This window comes from Paramormyrops kingsleyae, chromosome 11 (assembly GCF_048594095.1).
Source record: "Paramormyrops kingsleyae isolate MSU_618 chromosome 11, PKINGS_0.4, whole genome shotgun sequence".
In the NCBI taxonomy this organism is placed as follows: Eukaryota; Metazoa; Chordata; class Actinopteri; order Osteoglossiformes; family Mormyridae; genus Paramormyrops; species Paramormyrops kingsleyae.
This window is the reverse complement of record NC_132807.1, coordinates 28949930-28970580: the sequence shown is the minus strand read 5'-3', so window position 1 is coordinate 28970580 and position 20651 is coordinate 28949930. Positions and strand designations below refer to the sequence as shown.

General features: G+C 47.0%; 1 protein-coding gene across 1 annotated transcript in view; it reads right to left on the bottom strand.

Moving 5' to 3' along the window:
* LOC111832741 (RNA-binding Raly-like protein) overlaps window positions 1-20651 on the bottom strand; it is a 48752-nt gene that overhangs the window by 8748 nt on the left and 19353 nt on the right. Inside the window, exon 3 of the mRNA XM_023790410.2 lies at window positions 12596-12646. Within this exon, the coding sequence (XP_023646178.1) occupies window positions 12596-12646 (51 nt within the window). The remainder of the gene's footprint in view (window positions 1-12595; window positions 12647-20651) is intronic.

The following is a 20651-nucleotide window of genomic DNA, read 5'->3' as shown; positions in this document are numbered from 1 at the left end:
TAAAAGTAATATCTTTTTACCCTGCTTCTTAAATTGATTGTCTCTCAACTGCAACAGATGCAGTGACAGGGGTTTGAAAACAGCCTCTTGTTTTTGTCAGCGAGACAGAGCTACATGTCGCAGTGGCAAATGGATCCCAGGAAGAAGAGCCATCTAGAGAGAGCTGAATGCTCAGAAGTCAGAGGTCAAAGGAGACAAAGTCACTAATGCACCATTATAAATCATCCAGTTAGTTCTATGGGGAATGCAATTTCACACCAATTGCCTCCCAATTTGGAGTTTTTCTCTTGTACATTTACGTACACTTATGTACACACCCACATGCGAAGTGGTTCGCGAAACATATGTTGGTCTTTTACAATGACAGCGTCACCCCTAGAGTACTCATACTACGGGTATGTGTTAGGTTAACTAACACATAAACACTGTTCATTTACATGCCCTGAGTGACGTGCTAAAACACTCACAGATAAAAAGAGTCACACACACACACACACACACATACACACGTAAGTGAAACGACAGACCATAAGGCATTCGATGCCGGAAAATTACGTACCGTGTTAATTCACATCGTGCTACAAATACATTCTGTTACAGAGCTTCCAGAACTTTCTACAGATGGAGCAGTGCCAGTGCAATAGGGCATTTAAAGAGGTTGAAACGAGCCCAGCCACCGGGCCGCATCGTGGTGAAGGACAGCTCGTCCAACCGTATCCCATTTCTTCGGCCTTACGCTCTGTGCACCGCTGGAAGCACAAATGTCTGTTGACAGGTGTTTTAAGGTGTTTTTAGACCCAGCGAGCTGCCGGCACAGATCGCCAGCGAAGGCACCAGCCCCCTAAAGCCATTGTATGAAACGTTTATAATCCATGTCAAGGCCCCAACCTGCCCAGCTGACCAGTCTCACCTAACTTTCCAAACATAAACTTTTACTATCAAGACACCTGGAGACTTTCCTTTGTGTCTCATGAAACCTTCTTAAAAAAGCCAAAGCCTTGTGTAGTTGGAAAGGTAACCAGTTAAGCTAGTTCAATAAGTTTTGGTTTTATAACTGCTTGGGAAATTCCATAACAATTTACCAGTGACAGATATAGACTGGCCAGGATGACTGTGTGGCTTCCTGGGGCAGATGGAGAGGCGTTCTCCGCGCGTCTTTGACATGGAGTGCTGCATTGTGGGTGCATTTCTCAGAACTAACTCAAAGCCCCCCCCACTGCATGAGCGCTTAGGGGGGAGAGTAGGCGCTGGGGAACTGGTAGAGGGGGACATTCTCTGGGGAACTGGCTTTCCTGTCCAGCGGAATTAAAATGGGAAAAGGTAGATCTGCGGATGACAGCTGTCTCATTAGCGCCGCGCGGCTGCGGCTGCGGCTGCGGCTGCGACTCCCTCCCACGGAGGCTGCGCTGTTTGGACCGGCTTGACGAGGGGCGAGAAATAAGCCCTGACAAGGTGAGAGAAACGGTGGCGAGTTTGGGGCAGATCTGCACATCGGCACCTGGCAGATCTGCGAGTTTGGGGCAGGTCATCACATCGGCACCTGGCAGATCTGCACATGCTTTTCTCTTTGTTCACTTTGCTTGCACAGGAGCCCCAAAGGGTCTCTCACCTTAAACATCTGCTTCACCAAGCATCAGTAAAGTAACGGGGCTGATTTCTGGCCTGGAAGCCAGGGGCAGGACATTCAGACAACGAGATCAATGTTTTCCAGTCTGCTCCTCGGGGACCTCCAGATAGTACAATGTGGACTATCCAATGTGGACTATCCAATGTGGACTATTCAATATGGACTATCCAATGTGGACTATTAAATATGGACTATCCAATGTGGACTATCCAATATGGACTATCCAATATGGACTATCCAATATGGACTATCCAATGTGGACTATCCAATGTGGACTATCCAATATGGACTATCCAATGTGGACTATTCAATATGGACTATTCAATATGGACTATCCAATATGGACTATCCAATGTGGACTATCCAATGTGGACTGTCCAATGTGGACTATCTGGCAGGGAGCTGGGAGGGAGCAAAAATGTGGACCTGCTGGGGGATCCCGAGGACCGGACTGGGAAACACTGGAAGCGTCATTTCAAAGTCCTCCCAGAATGTTCTGGAGAGAAGCACCAAGAATTTCCTGAGTGCTTTGCCCTGCATCACATGGTGTAGAGTATATAAGCATCTGTACCCTCCATCTCTCCTTCTCTCCCTCCCCGCCTCCCTCCCTTATTGTCTGCATCACATGGTGTAGAATATACAAGAATCTGTACCCTCCTTCTCTCCCCCCCTCCCTCCCTAATTGTCTCCATCCTTCTTCTCTGAGCGAGGGTGCACCTATGCCCTGTACAGAGTGTGTCTGTGTGTGGATTAGAGGACATTTTCCAGACCATGCTGCATGACAGGCCCCGTGTAGCCAAGCTGGGTCACAGGGCCTCCCAAGTTGTTGACTGAACTCAGAACAACCCCCTTAATACCCCACGGGGCATCCGGACTGATGTCTGTGCTGGGATCGCAACGCCAACTGTTAAAGCTGTTCCCATGGGCCGATTTCCGGCAGACTGAGGAGATCAAGCAGAAATGTAACAAAACAAGAAACGCAACATCAAGAGGGATGGAAATAAGAGTGAGACCCCCCCCCCGCCCCCCGCCCCCCACAAAGCCCCAGAGCGGGAGCTCGCGGCTGCTGCGTGTTTGTTTGAGGGAGGAGGATTGTGGTGCAGAGTAATCTGCTGGAGGGTCTACACCTGTCTGTAGTGGTAGGCTGCTGGACCCCCCCCCCCCCCCCCCCCCCTCCCCCAGTAAGAACATCACAAAAGGGAGAAAGGCAGCAGTGTGGTGAAAGAAAGACGCTTATCTGCCAAATTCCTGTTATTAACTTTAACTATTAGCTGAATTGTTATCGTTATTAGCTGAATGTTATAGGGCTCCTTCATAGGTAATATTAATCAGCTTTCACAGACTGTTATATCCCAGCTGGGTTTGTGCACATACTCACACCAATAGACAGACAGGCAAACAGACACACACAAGCATACTCTATATCAGGGGTCTCCAACTCTGGTCCTGGAGAGCTACTATCCAGTAGGTTTTCTGTCCCACTTGGCTTCTGATTACCTGAGACCAGCTGTGGTTCATCAGAAGCCAGGTATGATAGAAAACCTACTGGACGGTAGCTCTCCAGGACCAGAGTTGGAGACCCCTGCTCTATATGGAAGTATTGTGAGACCTGGCCATTACACCTACAGGAAGTTTAATGACATCACATTCTAAATCCATAGGTTTTAATATGGAGTTGGTCCCCCCTTTGCAGCTGTAACAGCTGCCACTCTTCTGGGAAGACTTTCTACAAGACCTTGGAGTGTGTCTGTGGGAATTTTTGCCCATTCATCCAGAAGAGCATTTGTGAGGTCAGGTACTGATGTTGGATGTGAAGGTCTGACTTACAATCTCTATTCTAGTTCACCCAGAAGTTGTTCAATGGGGTTGAGGTCAGGGCTGTATGTGGGCCAGTCAAGTTCAATGTCTTTATGGACCTTGCTTACACGGAAAAGGGCCGTCCCCAAACTGTTCCCACAAAGTTGGAAGCATAGAAATGTCCAAAATGTCTTGGTATGCTGAAGCATTAAGATTTTCCTTCACTGGAACTAAGGGGCCTAGTCCAGCCCCTGAAAAACACCCCCATACCATTATCCCTCCTCCACCAAACTTTACAGTTGGTACAATGCTGTCAGGCAGGTAACCTTCTCCTGGCATCCGCCAAACCCAGACTCGTCCATCATGCCAGACAGAGAAGCGTGATTCATCACTCCACAGAACATGTTTCCACTGCTCCAGACTCCAGTAGTAGTGTGTTTTACACCATGTGATGCTTGGCGTTTCGCTTGGTGACGTGAGGCTTGCATGCAGCTGCTCGGCCATGGAAGCCCGTTTCTTCAAGCCCCTGACACACAGTTTTTGTGCTGGGATTAATGGCAGAGGAAGTTCGGAACTCCACAGTTATTGAGTCAACAGAGCGTTGGCGACTTTTGCACACTATTCACCTCAGTGCTCAGCAACCCCCCTCTGTTACTTTGCATGGTCTGCCATTTCATGGATTAGTTTATGTTGTTCCTCAATGCTTCTACTTTGCAATAAAACCACTTACAGTTAACCATGGAATATCTAGCAGGGAAGAAATTTCACAAACTGACTTATCGCAAAGGTGGCATCCTATGACCGTATCCCGCTTGAACACAGACATACATACACACACACACAGACATACATACACACACAGACATACATACACACACACACACACACAGACATACATACATACACACACACACACACACACAGACATACATACACACACACACAGACATACATACACACACACACAGACATACATACACACACACACACACACACAGACATACATACACACACACACAGACATACACACACACAGACATACATACACACACACACAGACATACATACATACACACACACACACACACAGACATACATACACACACACACAGACATATATACATACACACACACACAGACATACATACACATACACACACACACAGACACACACACACACAGACATACATACACACACACACAGACACACACACACACAGACATACATACACACACAGACATACATACATACACACACACACACACACAGACATACATACATACAAACACACACAGACATACATACACACACACACACACAGACATACATACACATACACACACACACACACACACAGACATACCTACATACACACACACACAGACACACACACAGACATACATACATACACACACACACACACAGACACACACACACACGCAGACATACATACATACACACTCCCAATCACTTTCAGCTGTATGTTTTTCTTTTGGCACATTGGTCAGTACTGGCTGTTCGCCTTTCCCAATGTGGGCAACATTGGTAGTTGGCTATATAAACCCCCCCCCCCTCCCCTCCTCAGTGTAATCCAGCACTAGCGGCAGCTGCCACCCGACCGGGCGGCACATTGTTACCGCTGTTTTGGGTACCAGGTGTGTCCCGATGAAGGCTACATGGAGGAGACAGAATTAAATAGGGAGATCCACTAAGCTTTTAATCTGCAGCTAAGCATAAAAAAAGCCGGGAAACAATTATGCTGTGACTCTATTAAGCATGAGCATATATACCTATACTGGAGCCTTATATACACTCATGCTGCAGCCAGTCTAAAGCCTGCACTCGCCTACTGTCCATGGCTACATTTAGCTGGGCCTAGAATGATGACTGGCTGTTTCCAGGATTGCACACAGAACACCCATAAAACGAGAAAAAACAGCTGCCTAAACAGCAGGGAGAGAGTGCTTTTCCTCACACGACAGGAGCAGTGATTCTGTCACATTCAGCTTAGGTGGAGCCCAGGTGAGAGAATGTATGTATGGCGGGGTGGGGATGGGGGTAGCGTGCAGTAAAAGCCTCGCTGCTCCTTTGAGGCTCTTATCAGCGTGTGGAGCAGCACACGCTCACACCCCAGCGACCCATGGCCAAGCCCCCACCCTGGGAGGGGAGGAAATGTGTCACGGACCAGTGAAATTAAAAATGATTGCAGAGAGTGTTTCCTTTGCCAACGAGGAAGCATCCGCAAGATTGCCACGGTGAGGCCTCCTGGCGTGGCACAGTGTGTAGCTGAGTGGTGTGTAGCAGGACTGGGGGCTCTTATCACACATTGCTCTGGAGAGGCTGATTTAACTACATGCACCAATCGCTCAGCATGTTCTCAGCCCCAACCACTGCTCCTCTTCTGTCATTGTTGCCACATCTATGTAGCCCACCACCCCCTCAAATTAATGTGTAGGTGTGTGTAATTTCAGGGGGCTTTCCGGTGGTAAACTCTGTGAAAATTTGGAATTCTGTGCCATTGACGCTGGGGCGATGTCAGTGTTTAATAGTGAAATACACACTGTGAGAGCTGGTGCCAGTGTTAAATAATGAAATGCACACTGTGAGAGCTGGTGTCAGTGTTATATAATGAAATGCACACTGTGAAAGCTGGTGTCAGTGTTAAATAATGAAATGCACACTGTGAAAGGCGGTGTCAGTGTTAAATAATGAAATGCACACTGTGAAAGCTGGTGTCAATGTTATATAATGAAATGCACACTGTGAAAGCTGGTGTCAATGTTATATAATGAAATGCACACTGTGAAAGCCGGTGTCAGTGTTAAATAATGAAATGCACACTGTGAAAGCTGGTGTCAATGTTATATAATGAAATGCACACTGTGAAAGCTGGTGTCAGTGTTATATAATGAAATGCACACTGTGAAAGCTGGTGTCAGTGTTATATAATGAAATGCACACTGTGAAAGCCGGTGTCAGTGTTAAATAATGAAATGCACATTGTGAAAGCCGGTGTCAGTGTTAAATAATGAAATGCACACTGTGAAAGCTGGTGTCAGTGTTATATAATGAAATGCATACTGTGAAAGCAGGTGTCAGTGTTAAATAATGAAATGCACATTGTGAAAGCCGGTGTCAGTGTTATATAATGAAATGCACACTGTGAAAGCCGGTGTCAGTGTTATATAATGAAATGCACACTGTGAAAGCCGGTGTCAGTGTTAAATAATGAAATGCACATTGTGAAAGCCGGTGTCAGTGTTATATAATGAAATGCACACTGTGAAAGCCGGTGTCAGTGTTAAATAATGAAATGCACATTGTGAAAGCCGGTGTCAGTGTTAAATAATGAAATGCACACTGTGAAAGCTGGTGTCAGTGTTATATAATGAAATGCACATTGTGAAAGCCGGTGTCAGTGTTAAATAATGAAATGCACACTGTGAAAGCTGGTGTCAATGTTATATAATGAAATGCACACTGTGAAAGCCGGTGTCAGTGTTAAATAATGAAATGCATACTGTGAAAGCTGGTGTCAGTGTTATATAATGAAATGCACACTGTGAAAGCTGGTGTCAGTGTTATATAATGAAATTCATACTGTGAAAGCCGGTGTCAGTGTTATATAATGAAATGCACACTGTGAAAGCTGGTGTCAGTGTTATATAATGAAATGCACACTGTAAAAGATGGTGTCAGTGTCAAATAATGAAATGCATACTGTGAAAGCTGGTGTCAGTGTTATATAATGAAATGCACGCTGTAAAAGATGGTGTCAGTGTCAAATAATGAAATGCATACTGTGAAAGCTGGTGTCAGTGTTATATAATGAAATGCACGCTGTGAAAGCTGGTGTCAGTGTTATATAATGAAATGCACACTGTAAAAGATGGTGTCAGTGTCAAATAATGAAATGCATACTGTGAAAGCTGGTGTCAGTGTTATATAATGAAATGCACACTGTAAAAGATGGTGTCAGTGTCAAATAATGAAATGCATACTGTGAAAGCTGGTGTCAGTGTTATATAATGAAATGCACGCTGTAAAAGATGGTGTCAGTGTCAAATAATGAAATGCATACTGTGAAAGCTGGTGTCAGTGTTATATAATGAAATGCACACTGTGAAAGCTGGTGTCAGTGTTATATAATGAAATGCACACTGTAAAAGATGGTGTCAGTGTCAAATAATGAAATGCACACTGTGAAAGCTGGTGTCAGTGTTATATAATGAAATGCACGCTAGGAAAGATGATGTCAGTGTCAAATAATGAAATGCACATTGTGAAAGCCGGTGTCAGTGTCAAATAATGAAATGCACACTGTGAAAGCTGGTGTCAGTGTTATATAATGAAATGCACGCTGTAAAAGATGGTGTCAGTGTCAAATAATGAAATGCATACTGTGAAAGCTGGTGTCAGTGTTATATAATGAAATGCACGCTAGGAAAGATGATGTCAGTGTCAAATAATGAAATGCACATTGTGAAAGCCGGTGTCAGTGTCAAATAATGAAATGCACACTGTGAAAGCTGGTGTCAGTGTTATATAATGAAATGCACGCTGTAAAAGATGGTGTCAGTGTCAAATAATGAAATGCATACTGTGAAAGCTGGTGTCAGTGTTATATAATGAAATGCACGCTAGGAAAGATGATGTCAGTGTCAAATAATGAAATGCACATTGTGAAAGCCGGTGTCAGTGTCAAATAATGAAATGCACACTGTGAAAGCTGGTGTCAGTGTTATATAATGAAATGCACATTGTGAAAGCTGGTGTCAGTGTTATATAATGAAATGCATACTGTGAAAGCTGGTGTCAGTGTTATATAATGAAATGCACACTGTGAAAGCTGGTGTCAGTGTTATATAATGAAATGCATACTGTGAAAGCTGGTGTCAGTGTTATATAATGAAATGCACACTGTGAAAGCTGGTGTCAGTGTTATATAATGAAATGCACACTGTAAAAGATGGTGTCAGTGTCAAATAATGAAATGCACACTGTGAAAGCTGGTGTCAGTGTTATATAATGAAATGCACGCTAGGAAAGATGATGTCAGTGTCAAATAATGAAATGCACATTGTGAAAGCCGGTGTCAGTGTTATATAATGAAATGCACACTGTGAAAGCTGGTGTCAGTGTTATATAATGAAATGCACACTGTGAAAGCTGGTGTCAGTGTTATATAATGAAATGCACACTGTAAAAGATGGTGTCAGTGTCAAATAATGAAATGCACACTGTGAAAGCTGGTGTCAGTGTTATATAATGAAATGCACGCTAGGAAAGATGATGTCAGTGTCAAATAATGAAATGCACATTGTGAAAGCCGGTGTCAGTGTCAAATAATGAAATGCACACTGTGAAAGCTGGTGTCAGTGTTATATAATGAAATGCACACTGTGAAAGCTGGTGTCAGTGTTATATAATGAAATGCACACTGTAAAAGATGGTGTCAGTGTCAAATAATGAAATGCATACTGTGAAAGCTGGTGTCAGTGTTATATAATGAAATGCACGCTAGGAAAGATGATGTCAGTGTCAAATAATGAAATGCACATTGTGAAAGCCGGTGTCAGTGTCAAATTATGAAATGCACGCTGTAAAAGATGGTGTCAGTGTTATATAATGAAATGCACACTGTGAAAGCCGGTGTCAGTGTTATATAATGAAATGCACGCTGTAAAAGATGGTGTCAGTGTTAATGATGAAATATACAATGTGAAAGCTGGTGTCAGTGTTAACAAAATGCACACTGTGAGAACCAGTGTCAGTGTTTAATAATGAAATGCACACTGCAAGAGCCGGTGTCAGTGTTAAATAACAAAATGAAATAGCTGGTCCTGCCATGTGCGGGGGGGGCCTGGAGGAAGCAGATGCCAAGCCTGCAGAGCTGTCAAGCTGCACGTTCAGTTATCATTTCCAAATGCGAGCGCCAGCCCTTTAAGCATTTGCATTTTAATCAATACACGCATCGCCTCTGGGTCCTTTAGGAATTCTCCACTGAAATGTAGCGTGTTCTCCTTCTGCATCCTGTCGGTCATCTCGCTGAATAAAATGCCACTGAACCCCTGTCAGGGTGCGACCATGTCCGGAGAGAGGGCTGCAGGGGGACCCTCCCCAGCCACACCTGTGGGCTGCCTTTGTTGACCCCGCGTCTGGATGATGACTGACAAGATGGCATCGTCCTTCCTAACCTTCTCTCAGCTCTTGACGTTGACGCCGCAGCCTCGGGTGAAAGGCACTGGCGGACAGTTTATGGAGCCCGTGCAGCTTGTTAGATGTGGAGATGTGCCTGTTCACCTCTACGACAGTTACACCCCATTAGTGTGAATTTTGGGCTACTTCTCATAGGGGGTGCCATCGAGGGCCAGGTCCCTTTACATCTGGTGGCCTGTGAATGAACCCAGTCAACCTGCCCCCCCCCCCCCCCCTGTCATTAGACTTCCCAAAGCTCTTATCTATAATGCACTATTGACACCTTCATAATGCAATGCAAAGAATCCTTAATTATTATACTGACCATTATAATGTTTTATGAATATATTTAGGGTGCCTTATAGATGTGAGCTTCATAAAGCATAATGAATAATAAACATGTCTGTGATGTATTACATTATAATGCATTATGAAGGTACCTGTATCTATAATGCATTATAATGACTGCTTTAAGTAAAGTATTACCATGTTTTGTTTTTATGATTTTCCAGGTTAGTTAGAACTAATGGAGTAACAGCAGATTATCCAGTCAGTGCGGAACGTTCAAGTTAATTTCGCTTTCTAACGCAAAATACAATGTGATGCAGATAATTATATTTACATATAAAAATCAAAAATGGTGTTGTAAACAATTTATCTGAGCACCTGGCACTTGGTCTTGGACTTGACATAAAAAGAGAACAAGCTTTTATTAAGTTATGAATATATGAATGCATAAATTGGTGGATATTACTGTGGCCTACTTTTGTTCAAAGCCTTTTTAGTCATTAGAAGAAGAAGGAGGTGTAATGGTGAAAAATGTAAAAATCTGTAATCAAACACCAACAGTAAACAGAAATTCACACCACCACTTCCGCAGGGTCCCGTGCGACACACGAGCTTGTACAGGATAAATGTTATTAAAATTCCTGCAGCTTTTCTTAGATAATTTAAAATGAGTCTCAGCCCAAGGGTGCTATATGGTATACCATAGTGCTGGTGATGGCACCGCGAGCGTGACTAACACCGCGTGGCCGCCTAACCGGGCAAAGGTGTATAATTTGAGTGTTCGCCGGTCGTCCTGTTATTCAGCTCGCATCAAAGCTCAAGCTGCGCAAAGGAATGATAGTAAATGACCCTTTTAATTGAAGTGTCATTGCGGCTGTGAATGACACACGGGTCTCATTCATTACATGTCATAAATCTGGGGCCCCGGCCCTTAAATCACATCTTCCCAGAGGCCCCATTAAAAAAAAACACACACAACTATCCAGGAATCACTGGACCGCACTGCATGCTGGGACAGAGGGCTCACCCTTCTCTTCCCCATCCCTATCTCATCGGCTCTCCTGTAACAAGGAGGAGCGAGGCTACTAGGATCCTCCTGGGGGGCGGAGGCTGCCTGGCGGCATGCTTTGCAAAGCCCCGGAAAAGCCTGCGTATTTCTGCTGCACCTGGTAGCCAAGCCCCACCCCCCCCCTTTACCCACTGGCTGCAAGTAATGGACTTCTGGCAATACACATACCTAGAAACGGGAGAAAAGTGAAGCTCACATGTGACATGTCAACAAGGTCACGTGTCTCTCTACCAGGAGGGCGGGGTTATGGAGGTGATGCCCCTCCCACAAGCATTTACAGGGCTTAGAGGTCAATTTCATTATGTGACAGTTATACGTTGCTCAATGCTGGAACACAGCTAAGAGACTTTATTAACATCAGGCTAAGCTGAGTATCTCACTGAGTATCCAACAGCAAGACTCTTTCTGGGACATAGACCTGTAACCTTTTGGTCACATGTTGAATTCTTGTACCGCAGCCATACTTGACTCTAACCCAGCAGCGGATTCGACTGGAAAGTGAGGGAACAGCACCCCCCACAGTGTTAGTGACTAATTCCGCAGTTAAAGGACAGACAGCAAGGTCAACCGTGCCATGGTAACACACCAATACTGCATTCAGCAGCTCCTAATGTGTTTTTTTCCACCGAGCAGTAAAAACAGCCCACACAGGAGTTGGCCAGCTGTGAGGATCCACACGGCGTGTACCGGGAAACACACTGGTAAGCACGCTGGGAATGGGACAAGGCTTCTTTATGTCTCCATGAAGCACAAGGACAGGGACACGGGGCGCCACAACAGCTGGCTGTGACTCACAAGTGACGTGTGACACAACTGGAAAGTTACAGCACCATTCGTGATCATCTCCACCTCTCCAACGTTCTTGACAAGTGAAAAAAATCTGCGCTTCCTGTTATGTTTCAGTCCCAGTGACCCAAATTACCCCAAAATCTTGACGGCAGTCCCATCACCTATGTGTGCTTTTAATTCCCATCCTGGGACTCGTCTCGTTTAGCATCATCCTTATTTGACCCCACCCCCATCCACTCTGGCCCCACCCCCTGCTCAGTCCCTGTCAATTCCTAAAGCATAAATCTCCTCATCGCTCCAAAGTCCTCATGCTATGTGGTTCTGATTGCACTCCTGACCTGATACACTCACACTGACACGTCTTTCAAGCTAACAACCAGCTCAAATCAATTTACCTGGCTTTACCTGGGCATGACCAGGCTAATGGGTTTATATTTAAGGCCTACAGCAAACGGTCGTGGCCGTCTGGGTGGGGCAATTAGCCATGGCCCTCCTGATGGAGGATAGGGCCAGTCTTCGGGCCATCCGCCCCACACAGACACCTTCGAATTGGGCCCTTGAGCAAGGCCCCTAACCCCCTAAAAGAAGCTCTAGAGGTGCCGTGAAAATGGCCTCACCCTGCATTCTGACCCCAAAGCTTTAAGTATATCTTAAAGGAGAACAAGATGGGTTTACAAAAACTAAATAATCCCCACGAAAGGGGTACTCATACTTTCATTTCATTTCATTTCACAATGGACTTCTACTGGCTTATATTTCTCACTTCACTTCAGAAGAAAGAGCAAACAAACAAACAAAAAATGCAGTGCAACAGCCTGACAGTTACCTTTCATAGAAGTCATCCTGGTAACAGTCATATTCCAGGTCATAGTCAGATCTGTGGAGAGATGGACAGATATCAGCACAGAGACAAAGGGTGTGGAGGAGGAGTGCTAGGTGGCTGGTGGAGAAGGGTGTGGGTTCGAGGCCCCAAAGCTCCCCCCCATCCAGACTGAAATGTGACTGAATGTACACAGATCCTCCATCTAGAACGTTTGTTTCACATTTTATTTCTTTACCAAAAGAAAGCAAATAATAAGAGACAGAGGAAATACCCCCCAGACAGTATGTTGCATGTCTGGATTTTTCATTCTGTGTTGTTGTTTTTTTAAGCATTTTCACTGGTTTCATGGTGAAAAAATCCAGAACAAATGTGCTACAATATGCCCTGTTGAGCACTGGGCTCAGAAAAGCATGCAGCCCATAATCTGAACTGCCTGGGGGTACATTCTGGGGGGGGGGGAGGATGCCTGGTTTTATTTGCAGTATTATTGAATCTCTCTGTGTAACTGTACATCTGTGCATTTCTCAAATTGTACAATAAGTTTTATTTCTAACCTGCCGCACTTGATACTGGTCAGAAACCGTGAACTTAAAAAAGTGCACTTATCCGTCTGCACCCTGTCCGCCGTGCTCACGCTCACAAGGTTTTCGTCCTGGCTAATTCATGCACTCCGCTGATGAGTAACACACTCGCTGTCATGCCCAGGATGCTTCCCTGGATCAAACCCCGGTTATAAGATGCCAGCCCAGGCTGGCCAGATGTGCGCCAGCCCTATAAAAGTTGGCTAGGAGGCAGGATGCACGGCTCATGACGCTGGCCTGCTGCGTGACCTATCCCGCCCGCTGCCTTGGGACACGCCCTGCTGCGTCAGTATCAAGGGGGCGGAATAAACACCTTAAAAACCCGCGAAGGGGGTGGGGGGGGGTTCCCAGCAAGGGTCCTTCCACGGATTAGCTCAGGCGGAGACCAATCACTGAGAGAGCTTGGGAGGGACTGCGAGGCCGGGGCAGATTGTGGCCGAGTGTAGTGGTGGGGGTGACAAACCCATTCAGCCCCCACTGAATACAGCCGGCTGCATTGTCCCCCTCCCTGTCACTCTTCCCAGGCTCAATGCCCCTTCCTTCTAACTGTGTCCTCTCTCACTGCTTTCTTTGCATATTTTCTCACCATCATTTTGCAAGACCATAGCACAAACGGAGTACCTGTGCCATCTTCCCATCCACCAGACATGTGAATATCTTCATCGTAACGCGGTGCCCAAAATGTCTTTAAACTCGGGTTAGAGTTGATCTTTGCTGTGGAAATTGCATTCTGGGTTTCACAGAAGTGTACCCCCCCACACACACACAAATCATGTTGGCAATCATGGCACTATGGGAGTGAGTGAAGGAGGGGTTAGAGCGGGGGCAGTTCTAAATTTTTTAAGGTTGGGCTATCATTCATATAAAAGGTATCAACCAATGATATGTTCTGAATCAGTGACTGACAGAAGAAGGGGCACATAGGGGCCAATCAGCTTTCAGCTGCAGCCAGTGTACCTGTGACCCCGCCCCTGTGTATACCCCTTGGTTAGGAGGCAGACCGTCCCTCAAAAAGTGCAGATGGAGCGAAGGAGCGCAGAAGGAGGCACACGGATTTACACGAAGTTGCTCTCTATACATTCTGCACAAGATGCAACAATAGCACAAAGACAATGAATGGCAAGGAAAGATGGGGAAGTTACGCTGAGGACGGTAAGGCAGACAGACGGTAAGGCAGACAGACCGTGGGTAATTACACAATGGCTAAGACACGCGAGGATCAGGCAAGGGCTGAGTACATCCACAGTTAGACTTAAAGACAGACAAGCGGATCTCACTCGTAACCTGGGGACTGTCTGCACACAGTTATACACAGGTACACACACATATCTTTCCCCCACCAAGAACAAAAATGCCACACACACACACACACACAGGGTGCCAAAGATCCCCGTGGCTTTAATCTGCCCCTGAGCGCGGCAAGGTGATGAGTCCATAAACACGGTGGCGAGACTCTGCAGGAGCTGTTACCATGCTGAGTACACAGAGATGATGACGGCAGGAGCCCCACGAAGTGCCTCTTTGGGGGGGGGGGGGGGGGGCAGATTGGCTCTAAGACACTTCCTCCAGTTCCCCGCTTTAGCTAAAAGGGCCCAAAGTGGGCATTTTTCTGGGAGTTTCCCCTCCAATAATAGCCCACATCTGTGCTTTACAATCGTAGTCTTTGTACCAGACACCTCTAGACAATTCCCAGCTTTTATGGAGACGTTAAAAGAAAAACATTTGTCTTTTCTGGCAGCCTTCCTCTCGGCAGGAGCTGGCGGGAACAACGCAAGAGGCGGCCCCGTGTCCCCGTCATCGCGGGACAGTCCGAATTGTTTCCATTCGATTTCATCCTAACAGGAGGCAGCTTGCTGAACAGAGCAGCCTGTTAACGGAGCCCTCTGTATCTCTCGAGCTGCACGGTGGAAAGAAATATAAAGAAACCTTAAAAATACGACATTTAAATCTAATTCCCCATTTCTGACAGGTGACACTGTTCTTCTTAGATCTAGGTCTCAACAGAACAAGGTTAAGTTGTTTGAAGAGGTGCTGCCCCTACCCTAACCCTACCCTAACCCTAACCCTAACCTAGTTAATATTACCTTGACAGATACTTCCTTAGCAGTACTTATCTTTCTTCCAGACGCTCACATCTGTATTTTTAAAAAGTGTAGAAAACTGAACTCCCACTCGCAGCCACAAAAGCACGGTCTCTGCATACCTGTTGGTTCTGAGGCACAAAGCCGCCTGTTTCCGTGGCGATGAGGAACATGTCTGCAGGGGGTGCCGGTGGAGATTTTGGGCCCCATGACAGCATATCCTATTGGGCCCCCAGCCCAGACCAATCCAAATCTGTCCCATATCCCCTTTATGGCTTCCCTGCATGTCTGTATTCTTGGCCTGACTTCAGCGTTTCTTTCGCGTTTCTGTCTCACAAACTGCGTTGTGATGTGACAGTGGTCCAGAGGTCAGCAGCCAATGAGGCGAAGGCAGTGACCCGTAGGCCCGAGAGGAGTCGCAGGCATCATAGGAGTGTTTTGGGGGTGAGTTTTAAGGGATGGGCTGGCACCATCTAACCCCCCCCCCCCGCCCCCGCCCTTCTGAGCAGGGGTGCATAGCGAACAGGTCTGCCGGGGGCACTGGAGCACGGCGAGCTGCCCGTTAAAATTCTAATTACCTTCTCCATGGGCCGCTGACATCTGGGTGCAGGGGGGTGGCGTGGGGGGGGGGGCTAGTGGGGGGGGGGGGGTACTTATGGGGGGGGGGCTTGGGTTGAACATAAACTGGGGGAAAATGAGGTGCTTCTTACCCGCTCCTGCTTTCCGAGCTAGAGAGGGGACAGGCTCCACCGGACAGCAGGGTCGTCGAAGGCTAATTAACTTTTTTTCCTCCATAATTTCACTCCAGCCAGAGTTATCCATTAGACAAGGCTCATTATAAATCATTACACCCCCGCTGGTCTCTCAGCAGGGTGGGGTAAGAGCCTGGGTCTGTGCGGGCGGGGATCTGGATGCAGCCGTCTGTCGGGTGGACTGAGGGGGGGCATATCTGCTCTTGGACTGGATAGGGATGGGGGTGGGGGGGAAGGGGGCCGACAGCACATTCTCGCAGCTGGGGCTTAAAAGCCTAAAAGCAGACAAAGGCCATGGTCATGGTTACTGTCACTTACTGCAGGACAACAGAAAAATAAGTCATTCTCCGGGGGGGGGTTAGGTGTCAGCACTGGGTGATAAATAGCTCTGGCTAGTCTAAATCCCCTGGTTTCTAGCTTTTATGGGAATTAAGGAGACATCGGTACCGCGTGCTGTAATCTGCAGTGGCGGCGTGAAAGTCCGACCGATGGGGACGGCGCGTCTGCACGGAGAGACACCGCTGTCTGCCCTCCAATGGCTTATGTCCCCCTGCCTCATGACACAGATATAATGGCATGTAATGATGCTTCATTGTTGATCTGTACATAAGGGATGCGCAGTAACACGAGGGCCTCTGCTGATTACCATCTCACTGCAAACGGAGGGAGAGAGAGAGAGAGAGAGAGAGGAGAGAGAGAGAGAGAGAGAGAGAGAGAGAGGGAGAGAGAGAGAGAGAGAGAGAGGGAGAGAGAGAGAGAACAGAGCTGCATGTTCCCCCACGTGTTCCGGATAGGGTCGTGGTGCATCCTTTCCCATGTTCTTGCCATTGCGTGAAACACACAAAAATGCCATTTCGTGCAGCGATTGCAGAATATGGAAACAAAGTGTTTTTTAAATATCAGACTTTGCCGAAACAGCTAAAAAGAATTGGTCATGAATGTTACATTAACATTAAGTAAAAATCAAATCAAAACCCATAATGTTTTCGTGTAAGCACAGATTTGACGGCTGAAAACATATTTAATGAGTCGATATTATATATGACCTCCTCGCATGCGGTTGGGAAAACCACATGCAACTGAAATGTTCATAAAATATCCAAAAAATATTCTGTACGTTTAAAAGAGAATTATGCATTTATTTGTATTGTACAAGAATGAAATTAGTTTTAATTATCTATGTAGGACAATAAGGAAGAGGGTCATTTAATCTGTCTGCCGTTTACAATCTGCAAAAAAACACAAGGTGGATGACAGAAAGCGTGGCGCTGAGGAAAGGGCCAATCGATGGCGTCTCAGCCTCCACGCTCATTTCCCTCTCAGCGCCATTGTGCTGGGGCGGCACATTTTTCACACGGCTGAGCAAAGGACTGGGGGCCGTGCAGCGCAGTTGTTTCTCAAATCGTTACAAACAGCCCCCAAACGCAGCCTCAAAGTGGGGTGAAAGGTCAGCAGCGACAAAAAGCACTAAAAGAAAAAAATCCCATCGCCTTGAGTTATTGAGTTTTTAATTTGCCGGCCCCCACAGGACAGATTTCGCCTGACATGAACCCCCTCCCTCACCAGCAGCACCTCATGACTCCTGACTCCCGGACACTTGGGGTGATTTATCCTGAGATTTTGCATTCAAAGATGCGCTGCTGTCTAACGCGACAGGCTGGACACACTCTGCTTAATGGGCTGGAAATGTGATTTCGTGCCACATCATCTGTTGTAAAATCAAAGGGAGTAAAATTAATGCTGAACCACAGCCACTGACAGCCCAACGACCGCACACGCATGCACGCACACACACACACACGCACACAAACGCGTGTACGTGAGTGGTCGCTGTTTTCCTCTTTAATCTCCATGCTCACCATTCCAGACTTTACCCAGCTCTAATTGCTAGCTGGTCTGATGCTGGGCAGATATTCACAAAAGACATCTCATCCAAAAGGCTTCCTACACATTTGGGTGACAGACACACACACACACACACACACACACACACACACACTGCAAACTGGGTAATAAACTCTGCCTTTCGTCCAGGAGCTAATGGGGGTGGAAACACTGCAGAGTTTGGCAGCTCCGCACGAAACGATCCGAAACCAGAATGAAAACAGACCGTGCAAAATTGAAAGCTGCCATCCGCCGAAAGCTTTTGGCTGTAAACCACATGGAGATGAGAGGGCTTGACGGACATGTGTCACGTCCAATCACTATAGCCTACACTGACACTAAGCCTGGCTCTATAATCCAGAGGCCAGCCTCAGTCCAGTACCCCACCCTCACTCTCTGGGTAACAGAGCATCCTGTGTCCTACCAGAACTTGGCAGATACGGGTCCCAGTCAGACCATTACGCACATTATGAGACACGCTTGTGCTTCAGGAACAGAGCAGCAGATCCCGGGCAGGTAACGAAGGTCCTGCAGGTTTGATGGAGGATTTCCATAGTGGCCTCACAATCAGCAAACATCGCACTAAAGGCTGGCTGAAGATGTACCGCTAGACGCATTCGTCGTCTAGGAGCAGCAGTTAAACAGAACATAAACACAGAGACCTTGAGCACCACGGTGATAATGGCGGGCAAATTAAGCGAAGTTGTTATGCAGATTCCATGGTCAAGGCAGAGGTAATGTAGGTGATCCCTGTGCTGGGAGACATAAAAAGCACTCAAAGTGGCTTTGTAGACATTAAAATGCTTCAGTTACTTCTCCTTTGAGAAGTTAGCAAAGCACAAGGAAGTGTGTATTAAAGGATCACAGTGAGTGAGTACAGCAGGACTAAGAGGACAATGAGTATTAAAGAAGCACAGTGAGTGAGTACAGCAGGACTAAGAGGACAATGAGTATTAAAGGAGTACAGGAGAGAGTGTGTCAGAGGAGTATAGGAGAGGGTGTTTTTGATGAAAAAAGGAGAGAGTGTGTTAGAGGAGTAAACTAATAAACGGATGAAATCTGGGGAGTAAGGTCTGAAGATTAATAGCAACCTTTAGCACTCTAATTATGGAGTGTTTCTCCAGAGAGGTGTTTCACTGCCCTTCTCTCAGTGTCGCCCCCTCAGGCCAGGCAGCAAAGCTCAGGAGTGTTTTGTGGACGATGGGGCCCAGGTCTTTGTGCTGTGTCTACACTTTGTTATAAGACGCAGAGGGAACGTTTCCTGCGAGCTGTGAAATTTCTGCTTACTGCGCCCGACATGGTGCAGAGTTAGGGCCACAGCATCAATTGCACCCCCGCTTAGGTAGTCGGACTGGACCGGAGAACGAAAGGGCGAGTAAGAGGTTAAGTGGCTTTGGGCTTTTCCGCTGCTTAAATATCAGACGCCGTTTAAGTTGGAGACAGAAAAACGCTGATTCCTCTTTGCTGTGCATTGTACCTCCTGATGGGGCCGCGCTGCTGGGTAGGGGCGTAATTACAGAGTGTTCCTGCTCAGAGAGACCCCCAGAGTGCAGGGACAGGTGTCAGTCACATGTCACATGGCGGCAAACGTATTCACGGGCCGGGCTGTTTGAGGCACGCACACGCACACACACACACACACACACACGCACACATAAACACACACAGACAGGGGGCCCTTGGTATTATACTGTATTGTACTGCAGATGGGTGGTGGTGATTTCCAAATGGAACACGGAGGCAGAGATCATGTGATCGCATTACCACATAGCATTCCTAAGGTGCGCCAGGCGGTGGGGACGTCGATCACACCATCTGTCTGTCAGCTTAGAAACGTCCTCATGGCTGACAGGCAGACAGATGTGCTGTTTTCATTCCAGCTGCTTCCTCACTGGCGGAATTTAAATAATGTGAGATAGGACAGGAATCTTTGAAGCCACCTCCGTTGCTGATGGATCCCGTTTTGATCAGATCCTTTCTTGATCTAACCATCCCTTCAAACTAATCGCTATCTGAATGTGTCCAGGTTCTGTCTCTCACGCCACCATCAGCAGGTGCGGCACCATGTAGCACGGAGACAGGCTGGTGAGGCCGGGCACACCCAGAGTTAAGTGAGGTCCACTTCTGGACTCGGCAGTCATCCGACTACCTGCCTGAAAGCTGATGAGAAGAGCGGACCTCGGGGTTTGGTAGATCGAGGTTAATTTAGTTTGCAATGAAGTTTGGCTCTGTGGAGAAATAGAACTTTTCAAAGTTGTTTGGCACACGTCTGTGAGCGAGTCCCCTGGAAGAGATCCAAGGAGAACCCGGGGAGGACGTTACGGAGAGGGTACAGCGCGCTCCGTCAGGGAACCCACCCGGCCAAATGACTCAGGTGTCCGTAAACGCTTCTCTCTCCCACAGTGCAAAATATTTTCAGAGTCCGCCCGTCCCACTGAGACGCAGGGACTGCAATTAGACTGCGGACTCTGCCCTCAGTCTCACATTTATCTCGATCTGTTGTGCTGTGGGAGCCCATCTAACAAAAGAGCGAATAGCCACCATGTAAACCAAAACAGACATGCTTGCTGGGACAGATTCTAACTGAGCGTTGCCACCATCCAGTGGATTAATGCAAGGCCTGGCCGGACGTGGAGGGGTGGGAGCGGCGTCTCCGCGGGGCTGCCCGCTCTGAGAGCGCAGGGGTCCGACAGCAAAGCCTGGCCGGACGTGGAGGGGTGGGAGCGGCGTCTCCGCGGGGCTGCCCGCTCTGAGAGCGCAG